The sequence below is a fragment of the Vanessa tameamea genome, chromosome 8 (assembly GCF_037043105.1).
Source record: "Vanessa tameamea isolate UH-Manoa-2023 chromosome 8, ilVanTame1 primary haplotype, whole genome shotgun sequence".
In the NCBI taxonomy this organism is placed as follows: domain Eukaryota; kingdom Metazoa; phylum Arthropoda; class Insecta; order Lepidoptera; family Nymphalidae; genus Vanessa; species Vanessa tameamea.
The window spans coordinates 1470009-1495628 of record NC_087316.1 but is presented as its reverse complement, the minus strand read 5'-3'; the positions used below and the strand labels follow the sequence as shown (position 1 = coordinate 1495628).

Here is a 25620-nt window from a genome sequence, read left to right as displayed (position 1 = left end):
GCTTCGACCCCCGCGACATCTGTCTCTGCGCAGATTCAGAATCACCGTTGACTGAATGTATTGATATAACGTATTTTGTATTATTTTAATTTAATTAAAATTACATTTTCATTTTAAAAATATTTATGAATGAATGTATATAATAATAACAATCCATATATAGAAATACGTAATAACTAATTACTTCCGAGGAAAGACAAATGAAAGTATGCATACAAATTATTTAAAATAAATTGAAATTTTATTAGTAACTAACAATGTTCGTATTTATGTATTTGTTATATAAGAACTCTTTCCATACACGTTCCGTTTTACTATGTAAAAACGCGCGAAACATTCCAATAATATAACATTATCGCACACAATTTGCATCATGTGAAAGAGACAACAGACCCGCTCATTATGGCCCATAATGGTACTGCATTGGTATTTTAAATGGGGCTTTTTTGTACGAAACTCAACTGCTATTTTTGATTTGCAATATAGTAAGGAATTCGCTAAATTTTTGTATGAAGGTCATCGTATAAAAACTAATAATTGTAAACGTGGTATTTAATAAATGTAGGTCTGTAGGTCATGCTATTTAAATACACACAAGGAAAAAATCTTTTACGATGGCACAAAACGTTTGATTTTTTTTTACTCAGGAATTACGAAAATATTGTTTTGCTTTAGTATTTAAAATTAAGTTATGTCCGATCTAAAGTGTATTGAACCCGGCGCAATGTCAGCCTAGTAGGTCGATGCGTCACCGTCCTACGATCGGGCGATGTAAACGAAAGCATTCTTTACAACAAAAGTAGCTGTGTCCGCAAACGTCGCATAAATAATTAGACAATAAGCAGGCAGGGCAAGAAATCAGTAATTTGTATCGCGCCGAGATAGGCGGAGCGATGAGGGAGACGGGTGCAGGCGCGCGCCGCGGCGCGGAGATGTGGCAACGCGTCAGGTGGAAATGGCGCCGGGCTGTTCTCCGCCGAGGACGACCGACCGCCCCCACCCCGTCACCGTGCCCCCCTGTCTCCTTGCCATACACCCGCCGCTAATCCTCACCCGAACACAATCTGATAAAATTCGCGCCAGCTACGAATGTTACGCAAAGCGACTCCACACTACAACACGACGATAATGAATGACCCGACCGTTTCTTTATACATAAACATTTCGACTATCATAAATTATATCGCAGTATTGAACTGAACGCAGCTGTAAGAATGCAAGTAATAAGAAAGTTATTTCCTCGACCTGGCAAAACTAGTCTCGCGAACGCATTACGGTCCGCGTTACGGCCTGGTGAATTCAAAATGACCTCTATGGGCCTGTGGCTTCTTGTGGCCTCGCTCACTGAATGTGATGACATTTTGTGGGTTAGCAACACGACATGACTCCACTGCTTGGGATGTAATGCCAGGATGACTAACGGTCGAGCGTCATAAGCAGACTAAGCATGTATTCTTCCGTACATAATATTTAACGCAATTGATCGATTTCATTACCGTATTACAATTAAGGTGAATTTTGTATATCAGTACCGAATAACGATAATTGGACCGTTGATCATCGTAAATTTATTGTTGACTTACAGCGAAACGTTCAATACAATGTCGTAAAATAGACGCACACAATAATAGTAGTACTATAATCACAAGGATTTCGAAAGAAAAGTACCTACGAGTTCTTTCATCAATGTAAAAGTGACTTACCAAGGCGAAGAAGTTTGTGTGGCAATCCTCGAGACTTGCACCGTTTGTTTGGTGATTTTGATGCGTCATGGTAGTCCGGGACACTTCATTTTCATTTCACAACACTAAAAACTGATTCAATCTTAAAGAAACCACTCAAAATCTTAAAATCATCACCGACATTTAGTGAAGTTTTCACCTTTCAATGGCGACTGGAAAATGGCGGATAGGAAACAACAACCCAAGCCGACGGTAGCGCACATAGCGGTAAAAATAGGAACTACTTTCGTTCAGAAATCTTAATACATTCCATTTCTAATACCATTTAAAACTTTAAAATTATTCAACTTTAGATTATAAAAAATAATTTGTATATTGAACATTACTTATATTAAATACTGGTAAAGGTTTTTTTAAATAAATAAAGTAAAAAACAAAAATTTCTTAAAAATAATTGGAAGTTGCTGTACAATACGTATTTCTAAATTGAGACGTAAATAAGGTTGTCAAATTTGAAGAATTATAATAAAATTAGATTACTTAATTATTAAATAACATACTCCTGCAATATTGTTTGGAAATAAGTTATTGATAGTTTGTGTACAAGCAATTGTTAAAAATTATAAAATAATGTTTAGAAACGTATTGTCTACGACTTTTAAAAATTTTCAGGTTATATTTTACCACCATTGCAGTGATATCTTTAAATTGTTTTTAAGTTTATCTTATGGATATATTTATTTCAGATAGTAGCTATTAGACATAAACAAACAAAATTACCCAAAATAGACAAGAAATTACAAGCTGCTGCAGAATCTCTTGCTTCAAGGGGGTAAATCAATTTCGAATTATTTATTAACAAAATTCAATAATATTTAAATAAACTAGTTACATTAAATACATTATTTACTCGTTGCTTTTGTTAATTCTCAACAACTCTGTATAATTTATTACATAAAATAATTACAGATTTCTTCGTCCAAATAAACCATGGGATCCACCGGCAGAAATAGACAAAACTATACTTAAAATATGCGCTGATAATGGGCTGAATACTGAATCAGAGTTTGATTCCCTCGATGTTAAATACACTGTTTTGAAGGCTTGTTTTGATGAAACAGGCCATGGCATTCCTAATTCCTTGCTACATACTATTGAGACTGTCGGTAAGTGAAGTCATAGCTAAACTTATTTTTCATTTAAAATTATATTTACAAGTGGGAAAGCATCATTTATATTATGGAAACATTGTTATTATAAGTAATATAATGTTAATTTTGAATTTAATTTGATCAATAAATTGTAAAATGACTGTACCAAAACCAGTGATGTAAAAGTATTTTTGAATAAAGTATATTTTGTTGCTGTTGATAATTATGGAGAAAATAATTGTGTAAAAAATGAATTAGATATACTTATTAACCGAATTCATTTTATAAAATAATTATGCTATTGTTTTAGTTTATTAATAGCAGTGTATAAATTATTCCAGATGATTTAAGAGAGTTTTATGAGACACCAGTAGATACATCAACTCCATTTGATAGCTTGAAGAAAATTGAATTACCAAAGAATTTGCATGTACAAGAAAATTATGTCAGATTCCATCCAGGTAATATATATAAATACTTTTTTATATTTCTGTAATTCTACATCTAAACTACATACAACTATAAAATATAAAACACATTTGATATGTTTTATATTTAGTTAATTATTGCTGCACAAATCTAATATATGTTTTTGCAGCTTGCAAATATTTTTAGAAATGAAATTATATGCTTTATTTCACATAGCATAAAGTATATTTAAAAAAATAGTGAATCGCTAGACAGTTTGAAATAAATCATTATATCAGTTTTGGTCTATTATTAATAAATAACTTTGTTTCAGATAATGATACTCTGTTCAATGGAAAGTCAGTATTTCCAAAGAGTTCTACAATTGTATCTGGCTTAAAGACAAGAAAGAAGTTTGAAGGCTACTCTGCTAAGAGCTCCTGGCCTTAAGAAGAAAATTAATAAATAGATTATAGATAGTTATGCTTACATTAAAAATAAATATAAAATAAAAGATGCAATTTTATTGCACTATTATTCCTAATATGGATATATTTAGTAACTTATAAAAAATAATAATATAGTTTGGTTGTTAATTGTAAATAGTGATTAGGCAAGAAGTATGAAAAAATAAAATGTTTTTTTTCCATAGATTCTGCCAAGTCAACAACAAGACTTAATTAATTTTACACAAAAACTTTAAGCATCTTGAGTATAAAGAACATTCTATTTCAAGCACATTTGTTAGCTTTGTAGTTCATTCGTGTATTAAATGTAATTAGTGAGATATATCCTATTATGTAGATAAGGAGAAAATGAGAATAAAAAACAATATTTGACATTCATAATAATTTATTTTTATATAATAAATGTGTAAAGTGAAAGCAACCCACTCTTATGCAAGTTGTATCTCTATGGGTACACCTCTTCTCTAAGGCAGATCTTATATATAAATCCAGGGGATTTAGGTCCAGTGAATGTGGAGGTCACATTGGCCTCAGACATCCAGTCTGTCTATTGTTGTATGTCCTATTTAAATATGCACAAACAGGTACAGCACAATATGCAGAATTGGCTGTTTTGCATATTTCTGATCCAATAATATTGCCTCAGGACCTCGGGTATCACTTCCAAGTAATTATTTTGGCCAGTTAGATTCCCCAGTAATTCAAAAGGGCTTTTATTCTTCCATTTAATATTTCAGTTCAATAATTTATTTTAAATTGGTTTTGTTTCTTGTCTTCATTAATTCTTATAAGTTGGGGATTATCTAGTTGCCAACTGTGTACATTGTGCAGATTGTAATAACCATCGCTTTTGAGTGTTGACTCATCTCTCCACCAACTTTATATCTTTGCCAGCATTTGTCGGCAAGAACACAATCTTGAACTATAATCTCTTGATTGGAGAGATTTTCTAAAGCACTTTCTACGTCAGGACGAGTAATTCAGACCTAACGTCCCCGATACCACTATCAGGTATTCTTCGTTCTAGGTAACAGCCATGGACTCTTTACAAATACGCGGTTATCTGTTTGGCGTCCATTAAGATATCTCTCCGTATAAGAAACTGCGACTGCATTTGGATTACTACTGCATTCACGATAAATAAAATGCAAGTTAGCATATTCTTGCGAGGAATACTGAATAAGTGGCATTTTAATTCATAAAAGTACAATTAACTCCAGAAACAAACCAAGTTGTAACAAATATCACAAAACAAGTGCAGCACGTTAATTGGATCGGTCGAGCAATTTGAATGGAGCATTAAGTTTAATTTTTCAATTTTAAGTCCTTACGTGATTTTTTACATTTAGGGAGTAACTCGTTTGTACTTGCTAACTCTTTGTCAAACTTGATCATGAACATGAACAAAATAGTTTCCCAAACATTACAAAATGTACTTGAAATCGTAATTTTTTAATTATTACATTTTTTAATAATAAATTAATTTAAGTCATTCAAGTGGAATAGCAGCCTATCTATTGGCATAAGTACAGCGCGTGATAAACGAACAAGAAAAAATGATGGAAGTCGTTTATTTATTGTTGTAGTGTATAAAGAATGAACTGAAAACAAGCTGAAAAAGACTTGTATCTTAAAAAAGTCTAAGGATATATTTCGGTTTTATTTTTTAAATGACTGTAAGTTCTGATACAAACCATTTTAAGATAACCATTAATTTTAGGATTTATAATAATACTCTTTAAGTCTTAAAAGTTAGAAAAAACAATAGTTTTGTTCCAAATAGAAATGAGGAAATAATCAGAAATCAAGATTTTCAAGATTATGAGACACTTGGTACCTATAACAAGATCTTAGGCAGGATGGTATACAAAAATAAATTAAGTATAATTAAGTGACCGATCATTAAAATGTTTTTGTATAACATGTTTAAAAAACACGAATTGTGTAAACAGAATCGCATTGATTAATTACAATTTAGTAAAATTTATATAATAGAATTATGATTTTGTCTTATTAATACTAATAGCAAAACCGTCGGCAAACGTTGCCTGCGATGAGTTTTATACAAAAACCTACTCCGAAATGCGCTGCGTTTTCTATTATAAGTTTTACGTATATTGGTTTTTTAGTTTTAATAGTGTAATATAATTTTTTTTAAATAAAAAAAAAAAATTTAATATCTTAAATACTATTTATTTATATGCTTGCATTATAAAATTCTACACGAAAGACCAAACTTCAGTATTTTGACTCCAATTTGACATTTATAGGAAATATTTTGACAATAAATGTCACAATGAGTAATATGATTACGGCTAAACTATTTTGATACGTTGGTTATCATTTATAAAATATATATATGCGATTAAATAAATAAACATTATAAAAGTTCAATGAATTGTTTAAATATCTAAAAATGAATATATTTCTCGTACTATGTCTAATTTTTGTTTTAATATATTCTTGTGTATCATGGTAAGTAGACGATTGCCTTCTGTTTGTTTTCCTGTTGAATAATATACCGCACTAATTGGTACTATTAAGTACCATAAGGTTATTATTGTTATGTTAAGAATAGAATTGTAAAAGGTCTATGGTTTCTTATTTTCTCAATTTGAACGAAAACTATAATTATTCTAATACATTTTTATTAATTCAAATTTGTTTATTCTACTAATATCAATGGTAATCAAAGCTATCTCTCTATTGTTGTTGCACATATATTTTTTATAAGTCATATTAAAATGGGTTTGCAAATGAGGGTTATAGTTAGTAAACCTAATTTTCAATGAGTACCGTTTGGACTTTAGCATTTCTTCCTTTCCACTAACTGTATGGATAATAAATATAAAATGGAATGCACATAAACATTTATTATTTTAGGTTACTACCAGCTGTATTAGCATGGCTTTTCAAAAGAAAATATCATATAAAACTGAAGATTGGAAGGATAGCTGTACCCCAATTGATATTGCGAGATGTTAGCTTATCAAAAGATGGGTACTCAATTGTAAGTATGGGATAAAATTATGCTTAAAAGCCGAGATATGCAGTTATACTTAAATCTCTTTGATGAAGTAGTTAATATTTTGTATTAGCCTACAAATGCACCTTATAACAAATATTAGTCTACAAATTAAGTCAGATTCTTACCATGTAATTATTTCTTTAACACTTTCTAAACAATCTTATATTCATAACCGAAAGTATGTAAAATATTTGGACAATATGAAATATTTTTTTATCATATATCCAGATCCAAAATTACGTGCCATCCCTTTTAGAAAGCCAAATATTAGAAACAAGATATATGATTAATTATTAGTCTAATTGGAATAATTTAAAATCTTTTTATACAGTATTTATATTATATATTTTTATAACTATTTGTAAATGTTACACATTAAATTAGACTTAGACATAATTTCTTAAAAATGAATTCAAAAGGAGGTTAGGACTTAGGTGGTTATTCCACCAGGCTGTTCCAATGTCCATCCATGGCTGTATTAGAAAATTAGCAGGCAAATTTTATCTAAAATATGGTAGGTATCCTTACTATAATTTTCTTTACTACCAAGTAAAATGAGATGAATTATAAACACAAAATAAGTCCTTTAAGACCTGGTTGTGTCCCACTATGTTATGTTAAAATCAATATTATGTTCACTACATTTCATTCATCATTGTAATTTTGGCATTATTATAAACTTGTCCTAATATCATTTTGTTTTTTCCAGCACATAGAGGAAGTATCATTTAAAAGTAGCTTTTTCAACTCAGAGATCAATAAATTAGTTTCCGTAGTAATCAAGTCGGTAGAAGTAAATAATTATGCAGAAGAAAAGAGAAGTGCCGTGGTTGAGACTATTTTAAAACCTCTACTATCTAAGCAGAATTCAAACTCGAGGTCTGACGGACTTGATGATGAAGCAAGTGGTTACAGTACCCTGGAAAGAGACCTCAGTGGTCTTGGGCAGCAAAAGTTACTAGATTTCAGAAATAAAAAGCTGCCTCCTAGCCTTATTATGTTTGCTCAGGTATATAATTTATTATTTAACAAATTTTTTTTTTCCATAGTTGTTAGTCCTTGAAAATAATTTGCAAATTTATTATAAATTTTAGGTGATATTACATCTTTACTTTAATAAATTACTTGCAACAATGTTTTCACGATTTGAAAATAGCACCAAAAGAAGTTTTTTTTGACAATACTTTTAATTATTAGTAGTCATTGTACAAAGTTCTTTTAGTTTTTTTTATCAACATATGTACTTACAAGTTGCTATAGTCACAGTATTTAAAAAATGTTTTCAGTTTATGGGAGTCCACGTCTATAATGCTATAGTGACGATTAATAGTAACGTAGAGAATGCATGGAGTGTGCACGCATCTGTATCAGAAGTGCACGCAGACGGCGCGGCCGGCGGTCCTGCGCGTGCGCTGGTATTTTCAGCTAACATTGTAAATGCTAGAGTGATCATATTGAAAACCAGTAAAAGCTTAGCAGAGGCATCGTGTAGCGTGCTAATTGAAGGCACCGTGAAAGCAGAAGGACCATTAAATGTAGAAGTAAGATAATATCAAAACTTTCGGTTAAATATGTAGTTTAATCAAATAATTTACTATGTCAATGGAAATATTACCTTATATTCTACTAAATAAAGTTTAATTTTTATTACAGAAAATTCATACAGTTGTTACTAATACAACAGTTATGCTCCAAGATGAATTGTATGTTTTTCTTCAAAATCGCAAAAAAAGAAAATATTCAAAGTTACCGCATTTCATGGAAGATCATTATGATACTCTTTTACCGAGACTCTCGCCGGCCATTCCAAAGGTAATCTTGCAAAAGAATATTATATTGCCTAATTTATAAAAACGAATGGAAATATGAAACATTCTTTGGTTTACAGATATTTAGTCTCAAAATTGATGCAACTAAGATAGGCTGTATAGACAACATAACGAAGACACATTTTGAGACAACATTGCAAGGCTTGCAAGTAAGAGAAATGCTGAATTATTAAAATCATTTTTGTCACTTATAAATAAGAACTCACTTTATGGAAAGCTCTTCATTAAAAATTAACGATAGATTAGAAATAGTTTCCTAAAATACTTTTTTTTTTAAATTAATGTTAGTATCTTTTTGCTACATATGTATATATAAATATATAACCGTTGATGGTTAACCCTTATAAAGAAATATTAATTTTCTTTTAGTCAAATCAATAATATATTTTAATCTGAAAATTTATCAGGTTAATTCTAGATTCAGTTCTGCCTCAGTGGTAGTGAGTGCGTCCGTAGCGCAGGTGGTGGGTCTGCCGCAGGTGTACGTGGCAGTCCAAATGGACCAGCTGCGAGTGCAAGCCCGGGCCGATACCTTAGTCTTTATCAACAAGCTCAAATTAGACGCCAAGGTGAGATATTAGACTTTTAATGTGACATGTGGGGTAATTTACACACAACGTGATCGTTTCGGTGATTGTTTTATGGTGGTTTTTCATGTTCGCAGCTGGAGAAAGGTGTTCTTAACCTATACCTCATTATCAGCACCCTAAACGTCACCTACAATCATAGCAATGCGTTCGAATGGTACAGTGCGTGGCAGCGACTAGAGAAGTCGAGGCCGTTAAATCTATCCGAATCCCCTACAAAACGTAAGTATCCGAATACAAGAGGACAAGGTAACATCGTGTCACCGACGGCAGCGTGCTGTGATGGCGTGTTTGGTCCCCCAGCGGGGGCCGCGCGGGCGTGGTGGGCGCGCGTGGCCAGCAGCTGCGCCGTGCAGGGCTGCGCGGAGCTGCGCGGGGTGGCGCTGCGGGCGCTGCGCTCGGCCGCGCGCGCGCACGCGGGCGCCGCGCTGGCGGCCGGCTGCAGCGGCTTGAAGGTCAAGTTGGACCAGCTGCTGGATACGAGAGGTATTTTCTATTTCGTTTAAGTCGATGGGATTTTTATTACAACATTGAATTCAGTTATCAACAGAAGATTCTCTTATGATGGTCTCCTTCTCTTCTCCTTCCTAATGATGTATCTTAGCAATATAATATTTAAATTCGATTGGAATTAATTAGAAAAAAAAACTGCTATTAGAATTATACTTATGTAAGTACACCTTTGTAACATTTAATCATGCGTGCCGTGCGTGCGCTGACAGAGGAGCCGTACAAGTGGGTGGTGGCGCAGCTTGTGGTGGGGTCGCGCCACTGGAGCGCGGAGCTGCTGGTGGACGGCGGGTGGGCGGGGTCGGGTGGCGAGCCCCCCCCCCGGCGCCAGCACGCGTGGCGCTCGGCGCTGCTGGCCGTGGCGCTCGTCAAGTGGGGCACGCACGGCCCGAGGGACTCCAAGGTATCTGTCAGCGACTCGCTATATGTTTATGGAACGGTTCCGAATTAAATTGATTCCAAGGAACTACAATTAGGTTACTCAATAGTAATTAAAACTGCCTGATCTATTAAATTGTTTATTATTTTAGATCGAAGCCATGATGGACTGTCTTCGGCTCGAATGGAGTTCCGAAATTGCTGAGTCGTTGATATCGTTTGTAGATTGTCTAAACGACTACCGAACTCCCTCGACGCTAAAATCACCTCAACCCGTAGTTCCCGATTCCTCTTGTAATATAGCCGTCAACGTGGCCTTATCACATATCAATTTGTTCCTAATAATCGATGAAAAAATGTGCTTAATGACGAGAATCGATGCTGTGACCTTGGAGAAAACCACCGCGAAGGCGGGGGCGCTCGTGTCCGGGTTGAAGATGGTCGAGATGGTGCCTTATCAAGGTGAGTACTTTTTAGTTGCAATGCTTTTTGCATTGTATTAGGTAGGCACCAGGCAGACTAGTAAATTGACAAGCCGATGGTCACTGGTCAATCAGTGGTAAGAAGCAATAGAATAAAATAAAAGTACTAGCTGTCTGTCCCGTAGTTGTTAGGGTATAGAACCACACAGCCAGAGTTCAGTTACATACACAAGAAGAAAATTGCCTTTCAAACCCCGAAATTTAATTTTCGATTGTATAAGTGTTGTTTCAAACGATTGCAGGGAATGTGCTGTGTCAGAGATCAGATGAAATACCGACGGCATTTTTCCACGTGCGTCTCGCCAGAATAGAACACGTGCCTTCGAAGGAAAGACGTTCCGTCTTACTGGATTTTCAATTCATAGAAAATGTTGACTTCGAATGGAGCGCTAATTTGCATCTTAAAATTCTCACCTTTGTCAGAGCTGTCAGAAAATTCAGGGACGAGCTGAGACTGAAGAGGGAGAGTGACGCCGATATATCGAAATCAAAACAGAAGAGCAGTCGAGCGATAGATTGGAGAGTGTCGTTCAAGAGTCAAACTAATTTCGGAATAATTTTATCACAGATTAATAATATGCTTTTTGCAACTGGTCAGTATTATTTGTTGCGCACCACTATTTGGTTAATATGTCATAGAGATACATATTTTTGTTAATCTCTTATGTTTATTTGTCTGAAATAATATTCATAACTTATGAAAAAGTTACTAACTTTTTTATATAGCAACTCTTAGGTAATCTTACGGGTCTTATGTACATATATGGATAAGACGAAAGCCATTCTATATGTATGGTATTATGTATGTATCACTTTTATAAAATATAAAAATAAATACTCACAACCGACTCACCCTGGCTTCGCACGAGTGCTATTAATTAATAAAAAAAATGATACGATACGAGGAATAATGTAGCTTTTTTACGAATTAATCATTTTTTATAATATTAGTATAGATAAAGTCGTGTAAAAATAACAAAATGTATCATTCGTGAATGGATCGACTCACAAACAACTCATTCAGTGGTTTTATCCTTTCGAACTTAATATGTTCATTCAATTCAAGTTCAGAATTGTTTCTTAACCTTTTCTCCTTTGATTGGAGTGGACTATAAATGTGCATATTACTTATTACAGATGACATGACAATTGCGTACGACCATGAAAAAGGTTTGTCGATATTATGGAGCCAGTTAAAGATGGTCTTGAATGGTGATGAAATAATCACAGTTGAAGGGTATTCCATGGAGAGAGCCGCTGATGATCCCGAGATCAGGGTCGAGAGGAAGGCGAATGAGGGATTTGTTCTTATGTGGAATAAGGTTTGGTAAGTTCTGACGGGGTGCATAAACACATTCGTTAAATGTTTTAAAAAAAAATTCTGACACTATTTTTGTGAAATTTTCTTTCAATTTAAAGTCAATAAATAAAGCATTTACAAAGACTGTCAAAGAAATTTATTCCTATTTAATGATATTTCGGTTAATAATTTTATATATTTAATTTTGTAAACGATCTTTTTTCAATTGTTATTTTATTTCAGGGCTGTAAACGTAGGTTTAGTCCGAGTTATATTTCCATACAAACATCGCTTCGCGGAGGCCGTGCAGGGCGAATTCGTGTCGCTTTTCAAATGGATCAAACTGATACATGGAATCAAGAAAAAGCCCTTCACAGAGGACAGTCCGTTGCCAAGCGATTTACATATAAAGGTACATCAGAAACAGTTATACTATCCGGATAAACAAATTATAGTTTTATGTAATATTTCATAATTCTCAGCAGTTTGGCTTGTATAGACACTTAATACTATTCCATAAAAGTGTTATAATTGAGGATGATTTCAAAATTTGTCACTTACATGATCAGAAGTTACGAGGGCCCAAGACGACGTGTAAGGATTCAACTAATCGTAGTATATGATTGATTTTACTATGTTTTATATATGTTGCGTTTTATATTTTCCAGATCGACGAGATAATAATTGAAATGAGCGACGATCCCTTTGAAGTCAGACTGAGAGATAATTACGAGCTACTGGAAGACGAATACAAAGAGAGCCAGAAACGACGGACGATGCTCGACGCCAAGGTAGGAAGGAGAGCGGAGTAGAGGGGGGGACCGGCGAACGTCTCCGACTACGCCGAGTGGGTTTGTGGCGTCGAGAGTTTTGAAGAAGTCTATGTGATATTAGCAAAAGAGACATGACATACTACTTCTCACGTTTGACGGTTGAACGATGGTTACTTAAATGGTTAATATAATTCACAGCGTCGGCTAGTTCTTGAAATCGGTCGTCACGGCGGGAACGTAGTCCCGAGGTCGTCGATACACAGGTACCGCTGACGAGGTCGTGAGTACTCAGCGTATCGATCCGCGCACAGGTGCAGGAGCTGTGCAAGCCGCACCTGTTCCTGCCGGCCGGCAAGGTGGAGGAGCTGTACGCGGCGCTGCGCCACAAGGACGCGCAGATCTACGTGCAGCGCACGCGCGCCGCGCCGCCGCCGCGCACGCGCCTCGTGGCCTGCGTCGTCAGCGCGCTGTCGCTGCTGGCGCTGGCCGACCGCAGCGTGCACGGCGCGCGCCGCGCCACCGCGCGCCTGCGCCACATCGACTGCGACTCGTGAGTGCCGCGCCCCGCGCGCCCCGCCCGCCCCGCCCGCGCCGCCCTCACGCCCCCCCTCCCCGCAGGCCGTGGCCCGAGGACGGCATCGAGTTCACGACGCTGTGGTGCCGCGCGGTGAGCGTGAGCTGCGCGCTGTGGCAGCTCCGCCTGCGGGACTTCCCGCAGCCGCTGCTCAGCCTCAGCGAGTTGCGGCTCTGGGGGACGCTGATGGCGGCAGAGGAGCAGCCGCCACCTAGGGGTAGTATTTTATTTATTTCATGCTTCTAAAATTAATATTGTAAACTTAGCTCGATGTCGTGTGCTCCGTTTGTAAAAGAAAACCACAGTCTCAACGATAGAACTGACTAAACTTGTAACACAGATAAAAAAGGCAAATCAAATAAAACAGGGTTTATTTAATTTTTATAGACTTTTCAAATTTGATATTAAATTATATAAAACGATTTTAAAAAAATATTTTTTAACTTTAAAGACTTTTTCAGCGGTTAGGACGGTGGTTATCGACCAGGGCGAACCTTGGGGTAAGTTCGAATTGGAGCGAAGCATGATGCCTCTGAAGTGGTACTACGACCTCTGCTGCGAAATGACAGAATACAGCTATGCCTTTGGACCCTGTTGGGAGCCTGTTATAGCACATTGTAATCTCGGTGAGTAAACTTTACAGTAAAGACGATACATAACATGGGCATAAATTTTTGCCTATTATAAATCTCTGTGTTAAATGGTACAACGGTTAACTGATATAATTTTTTTTTTCTTCAGCATTTGATCAAGTATCTCGACCCTCACTAGACCCCTCAGCCCCCCTGGCGTGGTGGGATAAGGTACGTCTGCTGTTTCACGGACGACTGACAGTCAATTGTGCCAAGTTCACGTGTCTGCTGCACGTGTCTCTCGATCCCTACAATACGACCGAGGAGATGGAAGTGACGTGGAGCGATCTGGTTCTGGATTGGACTAACGGTAGGTGTCTCGCTTCAGTGCCGAGAGTCTGGGACATGAATGAGTCGTTGTATCGACGTTTCCTCCAGGCAAGCTCGGCTTCCTGGGCGAGCTGAAGGTGTTCGTGCGCACGGCCAGCAAGTACGACGACTGCCGCGTGCTGCGCGTGCCGGCGCTGCGGCTGGCCGTCAAGCTGGGCTGGCAGTGCGTGGGCGAGCCGCGCGACCACCACGCCGTGGCGCCCTGCGCGCCCACGCGCCTGCCCGAGTACTCCAGCAACCAAGAGCACGACTCGTACCGAGCCTTTCGCTCGCAGGGTCTCGACTTGCATCTGAGCATGGACACCAAACCCATCGAAGGCGATGGACCCGTGCTTCTGCTGTACGGAAGTACGCTGAGGTTCGTGGCGGGGGGGAAAACATTACGAGTGATAAATCCGGTGATACGTTTTTCTACGGGATTAAATTTATATTGAAAATCCACTCAGATGGTTCGAGAGTCTCAAACTGATCCTGTCGGGCACGACGCGGCCCACCCGGCGCGGCCGCGTGTTCAACAACCTGCGCCCGCGCAAGCCGCAGCTGTCGCGCCACTACCGGAACGTCAGCGTGTCGCTCACGCTCCACAACCTGCAGGTGACGCACCGCGCCCGCCGCGAGTGCGATACGATGAGTGGCTCCCGTGACACGGCGACCCCGGCAGGTGTTCTACTGGTCGTCGTCGTCCATGCAGCGCGGCATCGAGATGCGCGGCGCGCGCGTGACGTGCGGCGCGCGGCACCGCCTGGCGCTGGTGGCGGGCTCCGACGCGCTGCTGCGCCGCGCGCGCGCCGCGTGGGCCACGCTCTACATGAACTGCGACCTCAACGACGCCGAGATCTGGCTCAAGACGCCCGCGCAGCCCGCGCCCCAGCCGCACCACGCGCACGCGCACGCGCCGCCCGACGGCGACGACGAGGTCGGTCCCTGCGCGCTGCGACGTCGAGCGAGACGTTCCATGAGTATGTACGACGTGTTGCATTCGCTTGGTGCAGAACTCGTCGCTCCTGAACCCGCCGGCCATGGAGAAGTGCTACTGTCTGTCGGTGCGGCGGGTGTCGTACGGTCGCGAGGCCGGCGGGGCGGGCTCCACGCCGGCGCCGACGCACCGGCTGGCCGTGCACGATCTGCGCGGAGCTTGGACCAAGCTCAACCGTGACCTCGCTTTCGCCCTCATAGATACTTATATCAAAACGCAGGTAATGGAACGCTGATGTCATATGACGTTAACCATACATTGTTCGGAATTAAAAAATGTTTACTTCTTGATTCACTTTTATTTTTTAGCAACTTAAGAAGAATCTATCAACCAAAGCTCTTAAAGAGGAAGAGAAACCAACGACTTCACCAAAGAATCAACGAGAATCCGACGTAGTTTCTCCACCTCCAGCTCCAGCACAAGTGAGCTTGACGCCTTTCTTAAGGAACTGATTTATTTTAGCATACTAGTGTAATAATCAGGTGTTAAAGTTTTTTCTCTAATTCTGTATTTCTTTTTATAGGGACATGTTTTTTTATTGCATTCATTTTATATTAGAATATAAGGACCAAAATAGGCCGGATCGAAACTGCACTATTGAAAACATTGGGTGTCAATTGAGAATAATGTTTACCGTTTCCAGGGCGGGGGCGGCGGCGCCAACATGCTGGCGGCGCTGGTGGCGGAGGCGGGCGAGGCGGGCGGGGAGGCGCCCGTGGTGTTCAGCGACGAGCTGGCGGGCGCGGAGGCAGACGCGCCGCCCGCGCACCCCTCGCACCTGCACCTCAAGCACGTGCTCGACGACGACAACTCGCACACCGCCTGCCTCAGTATGTTGCCCTGGTACCTCACTAATCGTTCAAGTCTAACAGCGTGTATCTTTATTTACTTCTTCTATCTTTGATTTTGTATTCAGAAGAAAACATTATCAACTAGTCAGTTTAAGATTGCACGCAGTATGATCATGGAATTCTTTATCTATTCCCATCTCTGTCTATTTTGGGCAAAGGATTAGTTTTCAAAATTAACTGATACCTCAGACACCATAGCCCAAGTACTTTAAAAATCCTAACTACTTCCTATTGACATATTTGTCATTTTAAGACAAGTTCTGAATGGCCGAGTGAGCACGTTTGACGCTGACGACGCTCGGCCGCAGTCGAGCTGGTGAACTCGCAGGTGGTGCTGAAGGGCTGCGAGACGCGCGGCTACGTGATCCTGTGCGCGGCGCGCGCGGAGGTGCGGCAGCGCGTGCGGCGCGCGCCCGCCGCCGCCGCGTGGTCGGGCGCGCTGTCCGCCATGCAGTACTACGCCACCGTCAGCGCCGCCGACCGCGACCAGCTCGACGGTCAGAGCCGGCGGCTCGTATTTTGCATATACTGATCCATTTTCGATGCAGTAGATTAGTAGAAAGTAGATGCAGTGATCGATGTATTCGACAGTAGATTATTATTATTATTAGTAGAAATTTATTAGTCACGTTTTTGGAAAACTTCTCGAATAGATCAAAATCGAAGTTGTCGTAGATCAATTCGAAGTAAGCGTTTCACATTTTTATAGAGAATATTCAATGGGTATCGGTCGAGGAGATCGAGGAGCGCTGGCAGGGCGCCGAGATCAGCACGCTGCCGGACGTGCCCCGCCTGGTGGGCAGCGGCCACTCCGCGGGCGGAGTCATCGGCCGGACCGTGGGGCCGTCTGCGGACGCGGGACTCGCTCAAGTGAATGCTATTACTGTGACAATAAGTAGACGGGTCTCGAAAAACACAAAAAGCCGATGAGCTGCGACTGACTTCAATTCGATTGCATTGAGTTCTTCCTCAGTCCTTTTAGACTAAAGTAGTAAGGAAGTACAGTTGTATTTGTTCGACGTACGCACTCCAGCTCTGAATGAATTCTAGAAAAGAACAACTATAACTAATCTTACCGTTGGTTTTTATTAATCAAATAAGAACAACAAATCAAAATCCTTCATTCAATATGAAGCATTACACTAACTTATTGATTGTCAAATTAAACACTACCACCGGTTCGAATAAGAAAATATCCTGACCTGAGAAGAATCGGCGACAGAGACTCAGCGAATTTTTTTTTGTCAATTAGTTATTGTTTACATACAATCAATACAATAAAGAATGACTCTAATATTATACATTTCAGCTACAACGCATCGTGTCTCGCTGTGCGTGCGAGTTCCACTACGTGTCGCACGAGGAGAGCGAGGAGGGCGGCGGCGGGGCGGCGGGCTACGGCGCGCCCGAGCCCTACGACTCCTTCACCCTCATGCACCACGACCTCGACGTCTGCACCAACTCCATGCAGGTGTGCTAGTTGCACCAAGATGTTATTATTCGGACGTTCTTCTAATTATCATACATATACAGTATACACCTAAGAAAAAGAGGTTAAAAATCGATCAAAAGTCCGCTATGTTGTTATAATTAAGGCTTTTTAAAAAATAAGAAATAAGGACGGTCTCAGATTTAATTTTAACCCTACATTTTAGATATATTGAATAATGACTTGACTTGTATACATTTCTCAATAATTTACTCGCATATTAACTCACAATTAAGATCGTCATGTGCATTGGATCCGCAGTACGCGATGCTGCTGGACGTGGTGAACAACGTGGTGCTGCACGTGGAGCCGGAGCGCCGCCGCACGCTGGAGCGCCGCGCGCGCATGCGCTTCCAGCTGCAGCTGCACCGCGACACCGACCCCCGCCATCTCATACACAAGCTGCAGACGCAGGTACGAGACTCCTGCCTACCGACTGATTCGTTCGAACCCGTACTGTAAATTATAAATAAATCATAAAGAAACGAGACTGAAAGTTATTTTATAAATGTATATAAAGGACCACAAGTGTTAAATGTTTGTATTAAAAATTTATAAACATTAATAATTAAATAAAAATAGTATTTGAAAAAAAAAAGGAACTCCACGGCGGGGAATCGAACCCCGGTCTCCCGCGTGACAGGCGGGGATACTTACCACTATACTACCGAGGATGTGATTAATAGTGCGAAATAGTACACCATATTTGAATTGCCATACTGTCATTTAACAATATACTTAATATATTATTATTATCTAATGGAGCGATTAAGATTTCAATTGAGTCAAATACAAAGTGTCACTTGCCATATTACATATTCTTTTTTATCACCTGCATTGTTATCATATATTTAATTAATGATAATTTAATTTTTTTTTTTTGAAAAATAGTAACTACTGATTTTCTTACCGGTTCTTCGCGGTAGAATCAACATTCCGAACAGGAGGTAGCTTTACGTTTAATACATTTCTGTAAAATGATGATTCAAAAGCCAACTGAATAAAGTATATTTTGATTTGATTTATATGATTTTGTTACAAAAATAGCTCTTCTATTTTTGTTTCTTTTTCAGTACCTACTCTATGTACTATATACCGAATTTCTGCGCGTCACTCTTGAAGTTCGACTTAACTATGTTTTACTGCAATAGAAAATATGTTAAAGATATGATGTTATAATAATTATACAATGACTTAATTTATTGATGTCTACATAATTGTAGGTTCGAGAGTCGCTGGCGAGGTTGAGGCGGTTGGAGAAAGAATACTATCTCAAGAATCGGTCCATCAACGGGAACGATCCGGTCGCTCTCGCCGAACTCAAAGCTCTAGACGATCAGGTATTCAACGTCGTGATTGGCTGGTTGCAGTATTTACTATTTGTGAAATCTAAATGTGGTAACATATGATCGAAGTTATATCTAATTTAGACGGGTTAGAATAGAAGTGAAATCTTTAAAAAATGTAATGGTGTAAAAAATGGAGTCGAAGATTAAATTTTTTTTTTAGTTTACTGATATATCTTTGTGGATCGACGCAATTTAAGTAAAAATAATAACTATTGGAGAATATTTATGAATTAAAGATTACTGCGAAGAGAAGTTTTTTGAGCGGTAAAAATATTAAAATAGAACGAAAACTACCTCATCAAATAAGAAGATCGATAGGCTTAAAACTGTATCATGCAATGGTATCAGAGAGCGCGTCTAGGGTGCTCCCTCTCTCGGGCCCAGCAGAGATGGCTCAGTTCAATGTCGGGGCAGGTGAACGAGTGCAAGGAGTCGGCGTGGTCGCTGGGCTCGGAGCTGGACGCCATGGTGCTGGCGTGGCGCGAGGCGCGGCGCTCGGCCGCCGCCCCCGCGCCCCGCGCGCCGCACGCGCGCCCGCACCGCTACAACGAGATCTGCTTCAAGTCGGCGCGCTGGCGGCTCACGGACGCCGACGGCCAGCTGGGCATCGCCGACCTGCTGCTCACCAACTTCCTGTACACGAAGACGTCGCGCTCGGACGACTCGGTGGAGCACCAGCTGGAGGTGGGCTACGTGCGCGTGACCAACCTGCTGCCCAACGAGCCGTTCCCCGAGGTGCTGGCGCCGCAGGCGGCGAGCGGCCGCGCGCCCGTCGCGCGCCGCGCCGCGCTGCGCGTCTTCTGCCGCGACCGCCCGCCCGTGGGCGGCATCTCCGTCAAGGAGCACTTCGAGGTCAACATCGTGCCCATCCGCATCGGTCAGTCGCCATGTCGCTACCGCGGCCGAGGTCATCGGTTGGATGAGTCGATTTAAAAAAAAAAAAACGGGAGTGCACTTAAAATCAAAACGAAATCGATGAAGTTATTTTTAATAGTTTTATGTGTAAAAAATGGCCGACATCGATGCCGAGCCCGAGGTACTCAATACTCATGTCTCACTTAACATATGACGAAACGAAATAAACAGCTTTATTGTACGACTATTAACATTTATTACCTATTACTCTATTTTTATAAAAATCTTAATAAAATAAATCCAATATTTAACTATGCCAGGTTTGACCAAGAAATTTTTCAACACGATGCTCAAATTCTGCTTCCCGGAGCGAGACCCGGACGCTATAGAGGAGGGCGAAGAGGAGGGTGACGGTACCCTTCGAGCTGGATCCAGTTCTTCTAAGAAAGTCAAAAAGAAGGGCAAAGATTCAAATTCTAACTTCTACGTTAAGAGAGATAAGAAAGATAAGGATGACGTAGAAAAGATGAAGGTGAGATACATTTTGAATTATTTAATCGACGTAGTTGATGGCTGCGCGCACGCAGCTTATATTCCCTGAGTTAAATGATAAACTTTCATGTCAATCATTAAAATTAATAACCATTTCAATAAGCATATCAAAACTGCCTCTAAAGCCGGTTATTATTTATTGTTATAGTTATGGTATATAGATTAACCTATTTACATTTACAAGTGACGAACGTATACACTTGGTCATCAAATTAAAAAATTAATATATTTCTAAATTTTTGTTCCTATGTCCATTCAGGAACGAGCTGAGAAGAATAAGCTGTTTATCTACATCAAGATCCCAGAGGTGCCGGTGCGCGTCTCGTACAAAGGTAGCAAGGAGAAAAATTTGGAAGACGTCCGAGACCTGCCACTGGTGCTGCCCACGCTGGAGTACCATAACGTTACCTGGACCTGGCTCGACTTGCTTTTGGCTACTAAGAGTGACACCAGAAGGTACCATTACAGGACTTGGATTGTATTGGGCTTTTGGCCGTTTGATCGAAGGACGTCACAGTTCATTTTGATTATAAACACTATATATTTTTTAATTTTTCTTATCCTAATGAAAATCCGAAGGTATGCTTTCTATATTACAATTGCAGGAGGATTAAATATATAGAAATAGATAGATTTATATATACCATAGGATTTTTTAATAGCTCTGCTATATATATATAAATAAATAATTTGCATTTCAAATAGTTATTGATGAATATATATTTATAATAGAATTAAAAAACCCATTTAACTGCTCATACTTACTTCTTTAATTTCTGTTCAAAATTTTGCCGACATTCAAAATTATTTTTACAAATCGATAATGGAAACCATAGATTTAATTTTAGATCAACAGTAATGATGTCACGTCGATTTAAAGTTTCGATCCGGGCCTCCCGAGGTACCGCTCCAGACCCGTGTGTAATGCCGTGGGCGTCGTCCGCAGGGTGATCGTGTCGCAGGCCATCCGGCAGAAGCTGCAGCTGCACCGCCGCGCCGCCGCCGCGCCCGCGCCGCACGAGGAGGACAAGGCGCGCCTGCTGCTGGGCGACCGCACCGTCGGCTACCTTATACTACATACACCCCCCCCCCCCTCGCCCTCTACATGCGATTCTGTTTCCGATGCTCACTCTTGCTCGTGTATTCGAACATCTCGTTTATGTCCCACTGCTGAATGATAAGCTATACTCCTGAGGAGAGGGCTTGGAGCTCATTATGTCACGATCTATTGCGGCTCAGTGAAGACTAATTTAGAAGGCTGATTTCGTGCAGTTTCCTCACAATGTTTTCCCTCGTCGCCGAGCACGTGATGACAATGACATTAATTCCATTAAGGACATGAAAACTCAGTGATGTTTGTTTAGTCGCTTTGTTGAGATCCCCGGTTCTCATACACTTCCTCGTATACAGTCAATAGTCACCCAAGTGATACACACATATATTGCTTCGAACATTTATTTTTACAATTGCATTCATTTATATATGTGCGTCGTAATTTACTTTTTTCAAGTACTTTTACAATCCCTTTGAGTTAATTTTTAGATATTATATTAAATGTAAAATTACGACCACATATTTGTAAACCAAATATAAATATTGCTTATATTTCATTGTTGTGGACCGGCACAGATATAATATTCTAACTCTTATTATTTTTATTTTGCAGGTCGCTGAAAATAAACCGCAGAAGAAAAGCACTCCGAGCGTGTTCAAGTTTTCGAAATCGTAGCGTAAGGTTAAAAAATTCGTTGATCAAACGAAATTGAACCATAACGAGACATAACAAAATATATTTTCGAATGCAGTTTTTTATAATGTTTATGTATACGTAACGTTGTAATATTTTGATATAATCTAATAGAATCAACGAACATTTATTTGACATAAGTATATTTCAAATATTACATTACGTTTAATTTTGAAGATGTTTAAAATGAAAAAGACAATTTATTAATAAATTTTAAATGATTTCGTTAAAGACAGTTTTTATTATTAAATATAGCAACACTAAACGAAGAAAAAGTGTTTATGTATGATATTGTCTATTAAAAGCAATGAATAAATTCATTTATATTTAATGGGGTGATAAAAGCTTAGAATCTAAATTGAACGAAAAATAAAAAAATAAAATCATTCCAAAATATATGTAATAAGTAATTGAAATAAATAGAGGCTGTTAGGAGTGTTTATTAAATGTATTGTCAACTAAACGTAGATCTGTTTGTAACGAAAAGTTAATTGTTGTAGTCCGTTGAAACCTATTTCCATACTTATGCTGTGCATAATGTACTAAGATAAACTGATAAGGCTAAAATACTTGCTATCCTGTTTAAACCCGTACATCGAAAAGAGATAGCCATAGTCTTTAGTACTGTCCAATTCGATCAATTTAGAGATAGATACATCAAAATCAGCACTAATATTGGGTTTACAATCTGTATAACTTATTACAAGTTCGATAGTAAATAATTGAGTTTATCATAATTCGTCTAATAAAAATATGTGATTAATTTACCAAATTAAATCTCCTAACGATTTAGTTATGAACAACCGAAATGTAATCTCAGTTTTTATTTATTAATAATTTTATGTTATTATATCATGTAAGTAAACAATTTTTGTTTAATGAACTTTGAAATGTAACAATTTGAGTACCGCTTATTTTTGTAAGTGCTAAAGTACTTTTGGGTCTACGAAGGTTAAACGGGAAGTAGCACCGTGGACACCTGATTAATTTATGAAAAATTAATGTATATCCAACCTTCAATGACACTGGAATCAAATTTACTTTTATCGATATGTTTTTTTAAAGTTAATCGATGGCAAAGATTTAAGTTACAATGTATAAAATTGTAATGTAGTTTTGTTAGTAATGCAGTATTCTTAATGGTATTTATGTATATGAAATATTTTATACGCGGCATGTTATTATTGTACCAATAAATATTATTTGTACTAAATGTTCATTGATGCTTTTATTTATTGATTTGGAGTTATATACTCGTCGCCAAACCTTTAAATTTAATAATCGATCGTGATGAAATATTTTTAGTGTTCCAATTATGAATAATTAATCTCTACATTTATCAAATAAAGTCCTATTAAAAACTTCAAAAACTACCCAACGGATTTTTTTTTACAGTTTTCACTAACGGACGGAATGATAAATGAGAAAGGTTTAGGTGTATAATTCATGAAAATTTTGTGTAAATTGGCTGAAATATGATTGTTGAAGTTATCGGAAAAAATATTCCTACCAATAGGGATGTGTTATGATATTTTTTTTTTTAACCAATACTTTTGATCAGGTTACGACTTTAATTTTAATTGATATAATACTAGCTACCGGAAATGTCTTGACACGTGTCGAATAAGGATCTATGTACACTCAAATAGATCGCTTTAAAAATATTTAATTACCTTTTTACATACGTAATGGTAGTTAAATATTTAGATTTTAGATGCTTTACAGAGAGGGTGCAGTTTTCGTTTATGTTTCTAGTTTTTTTTTTATTAATTATATAATACTCTAAGTAAAGGCTAAGATTTTATGCATCGAGCATTATAATTGAGATGTGATATTAAAAGAATAAAATGTACTTATATAATTAACACTGCGTAAAGAAGAACTTTTTTTTATATTATCCGGGTAGGTTATATGAGTGGTAAGTGGTAGTGGAGTCCAATCGCGAAGACGGTCAGTACAGTCAGGAAGAATGAACTGTTCAGTCGCTCTCGTCATGTCAGCTCGCAAAATGCCTGTTCACGCCTCGTTTGAAAGAACCTAGGTTATAAGAGGAGGAACACGTGTGCTGGTAGGTAATTCAACAATTCGACAAAATAAAGAGTTGAAATCTCGAAAAATAGAAATACGACGTAAGATGTAGAGTCGAGAACTATGCTCTCTATCGAAATATTATGTTTTTTTTATTTATTTATTATAGCGGAAATTAAAGGTATAATCTTAATATTATAAAAGATATAATTTTAATATTCTAGTAGAGTTAAAAAAATAATCACATTAGTGTTAACAAATGTCCTCATTAATTCCCAGAGTTGTTCAAGGGTTTGTGCTTAATTAGTCGTTTTATTTTCTACGAATATTAAATAATAATAAATTCGTTGTAATTAAGTAAACACGATACTGTAAGGTCGAACACTTCGAGAAATGAGTCAAATAGTCGTCACCCAAAATAATCATGTTTCAAAACATACACTCATCTTCTGAGAAAAAACGCGCGAAACGACGGCCGTCGTACGTGAAACATTTTCCGAACTTATTTTCTACGGGATTACCTCACTCGCGAGTCGGGTTCGCGCGGCCTTGCGTCAGTGTTGTGCCGACCGCCGTATGTAGTACACGTGTCGTCGGTCGCAATATATTTACGATCACGAACTCGTAGTCGAAACGAATCATGAGGACGAATTATATAATTTATTTAAATAATTAAGTACAGTGTGCTATATATATTTTCGTTGTGTAGTGCTGTGACTCACGTGTTTTATCATTTTAAAATGGCTTTATTTTTGTGCGTTTTTCTATGCGCTTGGGCGGGCGCCCTAGGGTTCAATGTGGACATCCCTTCTAGGGTAGTTTATACAGGAAATTATCAATCTATGTTTGGATTTACCGTCCAGTCACACGTCGACGGTGATAGAAAAATGTAAGTATTTTTAAATATTAATTTGAAACATTTTAACTTCGCAGATTTTTAATATATAATTCGAATAAGCATTCACTTCATTATATTGTATTTTATTGAGAGACTATTCAGTAAAAAGTTAACAAAAACATTTGACAATTTCGTCCGGCTAAGAAAACTCATGCATTCTTTGCAATGATTCATTGACTGCCTTTCGTTCCATTGAAGCGAAAGACGCGAAAAAATAAAAACAGAACATTATTTAAGAATACATAAATCCTTGAGATTAAAATTTAATGTTTTATTCTCGACGTGGAAATATAAATGGTAATTGTGAAGGTTGTGTGCCGACGGAGTTGGAGTTTATCTCAAAATGACATCATCGTTCAAGAAGTTCATAAGTGCGATTTTTAGCACGCTTTCAATTGAATCGCAGACAACACACCGCTCGCCATACTTATCATAAATAATGACTTATACGAAAGCATTTTTTATTACCGAAACCTAGGGACCAAAATCGTGTACGCGAATTTCAATTATTAAGGTATGATCGAAAATTGCATCAGTAATATGCATGTTAGGCGAGAACGTACAAGCATCAAGGTTTGTAATCGAGTTCATCATAATTGATATTCAAGATCGACGACAGTGTTCCTTTGATGTTCCTCGTCTCGGTTCATCAGACAGGCCTCATTCGACGACCAGTTCGTTTATAAGTTATAACTAATGTATATTCTTAGACCAAATAGTATAATGATGTCTATATTTCCTAGA

The 25620-nt window shown here is 38.4% G+C and overlaps 4 protein-coding genes and 1 non-coding gene across 10 annotated transcripts in view; 3 read left to right on the top strand and 2 right to left on the bottom strand.

Annotated features, from left to right (window-relative positions):
• The window catches only part of LOC113396246 (mediator of RNA polymerase II transcription subunit 13), a 60645-nt gene extending 58727 nt beyond the window's left edge, over nt 1-1918 (bottom strand). For both annotated transcript variants that reach the window (XM_064215476.1, XM_026634119.2), the window contains exon 1: nt 1704-1918. In XM_064215476.1, coding sequence (XP_064071546.1) covers nt 1704-1772 — 69 coding nt within the window. In that variant the 5' untranslated portion in view covers nt 1773-1918. The remainder of the gene's footprint in view (nt 1-1703) is intronic.
• A 235-nt stretch (nt 1919-2153) lies between these two features.
• Nucleotides 2154-3763, top strand: LOC113396267 (large ribosomal subunit protein mL50). Its single transcript, XM_026634141.2, has 5 exons — nt 2154-2354; nt 2429-2514; nt 2652-2848; nt 3175-3294; nt 3576-3763. Exons 1-5 carry the CDS (start codon nt 2313-2315, stop codon nt 3689-3691), a joined length of 561 nt encoding a protein of 186 aa, XP_026489926.1. The 5' UTR covers nt 2154-2312; the 3' UTR covers nt 3692-3763.
• Nucleotides 3764-6004: 2241 nt separating this feature from the next.
• On the top strand, nt 6005-23167 carry LOC113396278 (protein hobbit). The gene is made up of 35 exons (XM_026634161.2): nt 6005-6183; nt 6592-6718; nt 7446-7745; nt 8023-8277; nt 8390-8548; nt 8625-8714; nt 8973-9134; nt 9230-9374; nt 9456-9638; nt 9875-10065; nt 10193-10502; nt 10765-11115; nt 11660-11849; nt 12066-12234; nt 12491-12613; nt 12907-13145; nt 13214-13386; nt 13631-13795; nt 13911-14111; nt 14180-14489; nt 14578-14725; nt 14793-15047; nt 15124-15327; nt 15416-15529; nt 15751-15937; nt 16267-16455; nt 16668-16828; nt 17268-17429; nt 17709-17861; nt 18671-18787; nt 19211-19673; nt 19972-20183; nt 20463-20659; nt 21150-21261; nt 21870-23167. The coding sequence occupies exons 1-35, from the start codon at nt 6125-6127 to the stop codon at nt 21930-21932; spliced, it is 6639 nt and encodes a 2212-aa protein (XP_026489946.2). The 5' UTR covers nt 6005-6124; the 3' UTR covers nt 21933-23167.
• On the bottom strand, nt 18050-18121 carry Trnad-guc (transfer RNA aspartic acid (anticodon GUC)). Its single transcript has one exon. It is a non-coding gene; the product is annotated as a tRNA-Asp (tRNA).
• A 1357-nt stretch (nt 23168-24524) lies between the features above and the next one.
• The window catches only part of LOC113396323 (integrin alpha-PS2), a 101299-nt gene continuing 100203 nt past the window's right edge, over nt 24525-25620 (top strand). For 4 of the 5 annotated variants that reach the window (XM_026634228.2, XM_026634227.2, XM_064215650.1 and 1 more), the window contains exon 1: nt 24525-24867. In XM_026634228.2, coding sequence (XP_026490013.2) covers nt 24719-24867 — 149 coding nt within the window. In that variant the 5' untranslated portion in view covers nt 24525-24718. The remainder of the gene's footprint in view (nt 24868-25620) is intronic. The other variant, XM_026634225.2, reaches the window with a different exon arrangement.